At 37.6% G+C, this 9,074-nt stretch overlaps 1 protein-coding gene across 1 annotated transcript in view; it reads left to right on the top strand.

Moving 5' to 3' along the window:
- Positions 1 to 8,755, top strand: part of LOC140950282 (uncharacterized) — a 17,498-nt gene extending 8,743 nt beyond the window's left edge. The window contains exons 7-16 of the mRNA XM_073399502.1: positions 2,931 to 2,988; positions 3,255 to 3,418; positions 3,659 to 3,772; positions 4,190 to 4,380; positions 6,226 to 6,348; positions 6,598 to 6,671; positions 7,051 to 7,091; positions 7,470 to 7,566; positions 7,749 to 7,851; positions 8,176 to 8,755. Coding sequence (XP_073255603.1) covers positions 2,931 to 2,988; positions 3,255 to 3,418; positions 3,659 to 3,772; positions 4,190 to 4,380; positions 6,226 to 6,348; positions 6,598 to 6,671; positions 7,051 to 7,091; positions 7,470 to 7,566; positions 7,749 to 7,851; positions 8,176 to 8,229 — 1,019 coding nt within the window. The 3' untranslated portion in view covers positions 8,230 to 8,755. The remainder of the gene's footprint in view (positions 1 to 2,930; positions 2,989 to 3,254; positions 3,419 to 3,658; positions 3,773 to 4,189; positions 4,381 to 6,225; positions 6,349 to 6,597; positions 6,672 to 7,050; positions 7,092 to 7,469; positions 7,567 to 7,748; positions 7,852 to 8,175) is intronic.
- Positions 8,756 to 9,074: the final 319 nt, after the last annotated feature.

Below are 9,074 nucleotides of genomic sequence, written 5' to 3'. Positions count from 1 at the left end.
GGTTTTGCACGACTACAACGTGAAAGTTCCAGAATCGTCCTAGTTATACGTTTTATAAAGGAAATGTCGTACGTGTTCTTGTTCCTTTTTTTTTCACTGCGGCTCATTTTCACCTTGGTGGCCGCTAGTATTTCTCTTTTTCTCACCGCCGCGACAAATTTTTCATGTTGTCCTTCCAACAAAGAATGCCCTTCGTTTTTTATGTCGCTCTAGCTCTCTGTCGCTCTTTTTCGCGTTGAGCTTCGCTGGCCCGCCTCTTTTCTCTTTTTCTCTGTCTTTCTGTTTCTCTATATTCCAAATTTGTGGACATGATAATTAATCTGAGCTTAATACTTTAGACAACACGGATACAAAAACAATTTTCCGTTTTCCGTTTTCGTCTTTATTAGAGACCTTTAGATTCGAGGACGAGAACGACTACGAGTACGAGATTTGATTTAAAGTTTCTTTGCGTATTGTCATAAAATAGACACCCCTGAATTCTTCATTGTACTTTTTTGTCACCAGAAAAGTTAGCACTGTTGTCGTTATTGAAGGAGGTTAAGACTTCTCTCGACTGAAAAATGCTATAACTTCTAACGTTTGATAGCTTGTTTCCGCCACTTCGACATTCTTGCTAAAAGTCGTAGTAGAATGACGACGGCTACCACGTTTTCCCCCCAAAATGATGCTGCCTCACGCGCGCCCAACACTTAGTATCGAGAAAATATCGTACTCGTAGTCGTTCTCGTCGTAGAATCTAAAGGTCTCTATTGACTCTTTAGTTGTCTCTGCTTCACAAGACGCGGGTGGCTATGCGACTTCCCGCCAAAATAAAATGCCAAACGGTCGGGCGTACGGTCACTTGATTACCAAAATTTCTCTGATGGGTAGATTACCACACCTGTTTAGGTATGGAGCTACGCTCGCGCGCACGTGGAGCTCCGCCATTAAGATCAAGTAAAAAACTTGATTGATTCATTCAACTGCTTTTTTTGGTCGTCCGTCAAATAAGGCCGTCATGTTATGTATTTATTGTCGGTGAAGACTGTGAACGTGAGTAGTGCTTTGCAATCCCTTCTTTGCCACTCAAAATAGATGGAGTGTGTTTCAGACAAATTTGTTGGTTTTGTTCTTTCAGTTCAGATTGCTACTTTCTAGCTGATTCAGTTAAGAGCCCATAACTCCAAAAAAAATTATTATGTTAACTGAAAGAACACATTTACTACAAGAATTTCGAAACAAAATGAGATTTTTTAGAATTTTTAAAGTCTAAATTTCTTTGGTACAGCCGTTCCACCAATATCACGAAATAGCCAGGCTCATATGTGTCGTCATAGCGGAGCTCTCGCGCGCGAAGCGCGCCAGCGGAGCACCATGGGTTAGAAAATGAAGTAATCTAACCATCCGAGAAAATTTGATAATCACGTGACCGTACACCGACCGTCCGTCTGCATCACAGGCATACCAATGTAAAATAACTCAATCAACAGGTATGGCAACCCAAATGCAACTCGAAGTTATTTTGGCGGGAAAGCGCATAGCAACCACAACTAAGAAGGCAATCAACGGAAAGCGAAATTTTTTTCTCTATCCGTGTTGTCTAAAGTATTTAGTTTAGATTAATTGTCATGTCCACAAATTTGGAATATAGAGCAGGAGAAAGACAGAGAAAAAAGGGAAAGTAGGCGGCACGCCAGCGAAGCTCAACGAGAAAAAGGGCGATAGAGGTCAAGAGCGAGAGATAAAAAACAAAGGAGACATTTTTTTGTTGGAAGAACAACATGAAAATTTTGTAACGGTGGTGAAAAAATGGGAAATGCTAGCGGCCACCAATGCAAGGTGAAAATGAGCGGCAGTGAAAAAAAAAGTGAACGAGAACACGTACGACATTTCCTCCATAAAACGTGTAACTAAGACGTTTCTGGAAGTTTCACGTTGTAGTCGTGCAAAACAACGGCAAAGAAATGTACAAAAAAGTGTGCTGCACGTGCAAAGTTACTTTTTTTGCCAAATAGAGACCTATTGTTGTTTTTTACCATTCTCCGGCGTTGCCTTCGCCGCTTAGTATTACATGATTTTATGGTTTTTCTTGAACAGACTATAAATATTATCGAGAGCTTCGCTTTTAGCCCTGGCTAAATCTATATATTAAGACATAAGTACAGGATTTTTTGCCTTCTTATCCCTCTTTTCGAGTTGACAGTGTCGTTGGAACTAACTGAAACGAATCTTACTTGCTTGACAGCTGTTTCAGTTTGTGAAATGGAAAAATATTTCTAGAACTCCAATTCAGTGTTTACTTGTGCTTAAGTCACGTGTCTCCTTATATAGTTACGTCATAATTCTTTAATCCACGTCACAGCTCCTTTGTTTTCCAGTGGCATCCGACGTAAGACTAAGACGAATGGAGGCTCAAAATAAAGACATATTTCAACATTTCAAAATATTCTAAAAAAATCTAGTTGTGTTAGATGCTCTCACAGGAATGCGTAGTTTTCAATAAAAAAATTAGGTTATGGGCACTTAAATGAATCGTTTGTAAGGTACTCTTAGCTATGATGTTTACTTTAAATGGTATTTGAGTTGGCAAAGAGCCGAAAAACGCACGATTGACTCCCCGGAAGTATTCGTTTACAACTGAGCAGCTGGTTTTAAATGTCAATGTCAAACTGAATAAGTATCAAAGTGAACATGATCTTCGCGGTAGAATGAACCGATAATGTAGGAGCTGCTCGGAAAGTCTTTCCTGATTCGTTCTTATAAACAATGGTAATTCATTGTTTACCAGGAATCGAACCCTGACCTTTGCGATGACCAAACACAACGCTCTGCTATCCATTGAGCTAATCAAATCAATTGGAGAGAAAGTATTTATCCACAGTTCAAAATATGATCCGTTTCATATATCTCATTTCATTCTTAATTAGTGTTGCCTTACCATGTTTTAGTTGTCCAGATTAGTGGCATGGAAGGGCCTGGCGAGAGTGAGATGGAAGAGCTAGTTAGGTAAGCATTTGTACGAAAGGTTAAGGCACGGTCGCCTTATATCTTAGTAAAGAAAAGGTATTTATCCTGTATCAAGAACACACCATATACACAAAGGGCAAAAATTCTCCTGGATTTACTACTTTTTATGTGATTAACATCAAATAGTGATAATTCGTCGAGTATTTTTGCTCTTTACTTACAATGTAAACTAAAGGAACCACGTTTTTTGTTGTTTGAGCAATTACCAAAGACCAAGAGCTATAGTTGCCTTATCTTCACTACAGCACCCCAGTCCCACATGTTCCTACATGGGAGTTTCCACTCTGTAACTTAGCAATTGAGAGAGTGATTGGTAATGGTGCCTTTGGAGTAGTTTCTAAAGCATACGCTCGTCATTTGCCTGACAAGCCTGATGAATGGACCATTGTCGCAGTTAAAAGCTTGCAAGGTACCATAAATTCCAATATATTATTCCAATTAAACATACTGACTATTGACCCTTCTTAGGTAAATTGTCAAGGCACTTACCATGTAAACCAATGTTATAAAACCTATGTTCCATACTATATACTACTTTATTATAAACCCTATGTTCCATGGTTTCTAATTTGGTGTCTTAAGAATCCGCAAATGTTCTTTTATTTTCACTTCCAATGATTAAATTTACCTTACTGGCACTTGTGAACAGATGATGCAACTGAAAGCGAAAGAAAAGATTTGGTCTCCGAGCTGAACCTTTTGAAGAGACTTAAGCCGCACCCATATATTATAAGACTGTTAGGCTGCGTTACAACAGAGCCAGGTAAATAATAGACTTTTTTCTTTTACCATTCAGTTAATTAACTTGTTATATTTAAACTTCTTAGTGCACGTATCGAATTTGCAAGCTGTTAAATGGTGCATCTATTTTTAGTAGTTACTTGCTAAAGATTATTGTAAAAGATTATTTTCCTTGGATGAACAAAACAAGTATTGGTGACGTAGTGATACGTTATATATTCCTTAGCAGTTGATACATCTTCATCGTGAAAGAGGTTGTGCATTTTTAGAGGCTGTAAATTCACAGGGGACAACGAACTGTTTTTCGAGCATAGACTATAGTTTTTAATCCGGCACTGTTAGTGATATGCTTTTATATCTAGCCGGATTTTTGAAAACGAACAAAGCGAAACCTGTGTTCAGCTAAATTCAGCTAAATATAAATACATTTCTTTTATAGATGGTCCGTTTGTTATCATTGAGTATGTACCGTATGGAGATCTGCTTGGATATCTTCGGAGAAGTCGAGGAGCAACTGACCGCTATTACGATGAACCTGAAATCGAACCCACGACAAACCTGACATCACAGCAGATGTTAAAGTATGCATGGCAGATATCTGAAGCAATGCGGTATATCGCATCGAAAAAGGTACATGGTGCTCTTCATTGGTCATGACTTGTGGGAAGAACATGGACCTATCCGTCACAACATCAGTTTTTAAATACGATCCCTAAAAAATAGTGAAACAACTTAACATAAACCCATTGCAACCCATTGGACAGCGATTGGATGAGGTTGAGTAGATATAAATGATTCTGCGAATCATAATTAGTAAAGAAAACTGGTTATGAAAGCCGACAAACATCAAAGTTGAAAACTACGGTGCTGTAGTTTATGTTGGAAGCTCTCTGACCCCCACAGTCCTTTGCTTTTTGTTTACAAATTGTGACTGAATAAATTAATACGATGTTTTTAGTGGTCAGCAAGTTCAAAATTAGAGGAATGCTATTGAACGTTGTGCACTGTCAGGTCAGAAAAGCTAACAAAAACATATAGCAAGAGAGTCTAACGGGTTTCATAACCATTCCACTTTTTAATAACTATGTGCAAATCGGGGGAGGGATATTTCTGCCCTCTTAAACTCTCTATCATATTTAAAACATTCAGTTTTAAGGTCAAGACAGTGTTTCCTCAACGCAAAATTTTTTAACACATTTGTTCGTCCCTCGGTTGTTTGAGGAAATGTAGTGGTGTTTTTTTTCTTAGAGATATTTTCCATTAGACCTTGGCACCCTCCAGTTTCCTTGTGTGTGCTTATTACCTTTTTGAGACATTGATTCGGCTGCTCTGGGCTTCCCCTGTGGTATGTTCAGATATCTTCCGCTATCATTTACGAGCTCTGTTTTGCCAAAATGGCTGGGCCTCCGAGCTCCTGTCTTTGTATGGCGTCAATAGTCCAGCAATTTTTTTATCATTAACGACTATCATAATAAATCCTCCAAATTTAGTTAGCGCTAGCAGGTTATGAGAAATGAGCCGAGGAATGTAAGACAATAATGTACTTACAAATATTTCGAACGGCATACTGCAATTTTTTTCAAAGGATTATGCCATGGCCATTCAACTGATTTCTCGGCGTTTTTTCCGTGAAAGTGAAGCCAAACAGTCATTCTTGATTGTATTAACTAACAGGCCAAAAGCAAGCATTTCCATATCAACGGCTTCGCACTCAGCCTTGCTGTGAAGTAGATTTCATCATCTCGATTAGGTTGGTAAAAGCCGGTTAGGCAACGCACCAACCACTTACAAAATACAAAAAAATATAACAATAAAAATTACATGTAACAATAAAAAAAGAACAAATTAACCAAGGTAGTTCTTAAATTCTTCAAGAGACGAAGGGCATATCGGGGAGGAGCTGATGCCAGTCTCTAGAAGTTGTTGGAAAAACAAAAACTTGAACACACCTTTCTTTTTTTCTTGATTTTTGGGGCAACTGGGAAATAGCCTATATATCATTTTTGTTTACATACCTATTTTGAATTAATTTAAGACTATTTTGCAGCAGGCTCAATTCAAATAACAGCTAAAGGTGACAGTGGTACAATTAAGCCTCATCTTCACTGTAGTAGTCTTATATCTGTCGCTTGACTGGCTTTACTCATCAGTCAGTGTAACAATAAACACTTAATGACTGGTGCCTAGGGAAACAGTTATTTCGTTTCCCGAGAATCTCAACATTGAGATTCGAGGGAAACAAAATAAACCGTTTCCCTAGGGAGTAGTCTTTAAGTGATTTGTTACATAGCTGGAAATTGGGGGCTGGAAATTCATTAAACCTCGCTGTAACGAAGGTCGTCGGTCAACATTCGCGGCCTCAGACGTCATAGATTTTGCAATGTTGCCTGCTCAGAGATTTTGGCGGGAACCAGTTTCATTGTTAGATGCTATGTGACCTCGAAGTAACCAATGTTGTGATTGTTCACAACATAGATTCTTCACAGAGACTTAGCAGCAAGGAATGTACTGGTTGGTGAGAATTACAGGTGCAAGATTACTGACTTTGGAATGGCTCGAGATGTCAATTTGAAAGAAATTTATGTTTCACGATCTCAGGTATGCGGCTTCGACTTGATCTAAGTCTTCAGTTTCCAAATATATTATAAAAGTGGGGACACCTTGAAGCTTCCTTTCTGACTGTACATCTGATCCATGATAAGTACATTGATATGAGGTCATTTTATTGTTTCCAATTTTCAAAATTCAAATAACACTTAATAGACATATCTCTGCTTTTAATCTAAATTTATTAAAGAGGCCATTTATTTCAACATTGCTTAAGTCAGTTTTATTATTTTTTGTTAGGGTCGTATCCCAGTGAAGTGGACAGCAATTGAAGCAATGACAGGGGCAATGAAATACTCCACCCAGAGTGATGTGTATGTATTAAGTGAACCTAAATTTGCTGTGAAATATTTTCTTCATTCTATTTACTAAAAACTGTGATAAATAAGATATAATATGAGTGGTGTGGAAGTCAATGTCTGTTAAATGGCTCTGTTTAGACCTTAAACAGAGCTCTTCAACAAAGACTGAGTTCGACATTCACATTCTCATTTCTGCATTCTCGTCTGAGGGCTTTCAAAGTATTATAGTACTACTATTTTGCACTACCAAGGAAACGTTTTCAGAGAAACCTTTTTTGGGCAACTGTATTTAACTGAATTGTAACGAAATGATTCAAGAGAAAGGACTCTTAAGTTATTTATAGATAAATAAAATTAATTTGTCTTTTTTTTTTGCATATATATTTTCCAGATGGAGTTTTGGAGTCGTTCTTTTTGAGATTTGCACTATTGGTACGTCAATGGACGATTTGCTATTGCCATTATGTCATTATACTAATAAATTATGTCATTATACTAATAAATCAAGTGTTATTTTTAAACCTATACTTTTTGTGGTATCCTTCAAAAACATTCTCGTCTCTTCCATAACCTGGAAATCAAAGGTAGATACAATTTAACTCATATATGAGCCATACACATTGTCAAGAAAATGTTGTGGCGTCGTATTTCCTTGTTTAGTCTCACGGAAGCACTTATAGTTTACTGTATTTAAATCAACAGGATCCAATTTATAGTAGACGATTTTCTTATATTTCAAAGTTTAAAATTTACTAGTATTTCAGAATGTCGATAGTTTATGAAGATCATTGTGAGAACCTTGCTTTACAGGAGCTGAGCCTTATCCAGGAATAAGTCCATGGACATTGCCGAATGTTTTACTCAAAGGATACAGAATGCCGAAACCAGAATATGTCAGGGATGAATTGTATGTTTAGAATGTCTGGTTTATGTAATTTTTTTTTTTTTTTTGAAAAAAAAACCTCCTCTTAAGCAACATTGCATTCAATTGTGATGTCGTAGTCTGTCTCACCCTCATCACTTCCATCGAATTCAGCTGTTATGAATCCTCACTTTTGATAGTGACAGAACATGCTACTTTACATTTAGGTACGCTATTATGATGGACTGCTGGGAAACAGAGCCTGAAAACCGACCGTCATTTGATTCACTTTGTAATAAGATCAAACGATTGGAGATGGGGGCTAACCAGGTCAGAAATCCATCTGTCTGATTTAGTGACTTATTTAATCGATACAAAGTAAGATTTTTTCCGTTGAAACTTCCTACAGAAACGGTTTTCTGATTCAATTACTAGATGATGTCTTACAAATCTCAGGTGTTAGGAAAAAAAGAAAAAATAACTCACACCGAACGGAAGGGAACGTAGGGAGGACAGGAAAATGTCATTTTTAAAAGATTGCACCGATTATCCTGATCCAAGAAAGCCCGCCAGAAAGCTCTTCCCTTCTAGCCAAGAGAAATTGGGATTGAATTAACCTTTCTAATCTAATAATTTGCTTCTTTCGTCTTTCAGAACTATGTGAATATACGAGACTGTCTAGAAGCTCATGAAAATGAATTAGCGTAAAACACCTATGGTCCACGATTCATGCAGGAACAATTCACCAGGGACGTTTTCATACGGGAGGGAGGGAGGGACCGCAAGAGTTCTCACTTCTTGCGCAAAAAACTTGGGGATCGGTGGTGGTCTAGTGGTGAACACACTGTAATTTGGATGCTTTGATTCGGATTCAAGTCTTTTCGACCTGTTGTATCCTACAAAAAAAACCTCCTCCACATTAACGCTCCCTTCCAAGGCCTATACATGGTTACTGCGGGTATTTCTACAGAACGCTGTAGCGTCGGGGGTAAACCTTGCGGTCTTTACACATGTAGAAGGGATCGCAGTACTCCTAATATAATGATAATATAATATAAGCGCTTCACACTACTGAAAAGAAAGATTATCTCTGGTCGGTTTGGCCTGACTCGCTCGAAGAGCGCTTTGTCAATTTATTTTTAATGCGAGAGACAAAAAAAAAGCTGATCCTTCTCCCTGTTTCCCACCTATTGACACATTACAAGAACGTATATGGGTTTGTTACCAGTGAGACTAGAGTGCTGAGAAACCCTTCTCAAATTGTTACAAGTTCAGTTTTTTGAAGCAAGCCTTGTCTTTATCGAAAAAGCGTGAGAAATTGATAGCCATAGAGCATTTGTGCCATAAGTATTATAACTATTGCCGAAATGAAGTCTAAAAGTTTAACCTTTATTTAAAGACTGGTAATTGTTCACTGTTGAAACAATGGAATCATTTACAAACATTAGATAAAGTAACGAAAAGTCCTTGTATCCTGTACGTAAGGTCGTAAGTTAATAAGTTAAAATAATATTAATAATAATAATAATAATAATGATAATAAAAGATTTTCA

Source organism: Porites lutea, chromosome 10 (genome assembly GCF_958299795.1).
Source record: "Porites lutea chromosome 10, jaPorLute2.1, whole genome shotgun sequence".
Classification (NCBI taxonomy): domain Eukaryota; kingdom Metazoa; phylum Cnidaria; class Anthozoa; order Scleractinia; family Poritidae; genus Porites; species Porites lutea.
The sequence above is the reverse complement of the archived record's forward strand: the minus strand, read 5'-3'. Positions and strand labels throughout refer to the sequence as shown.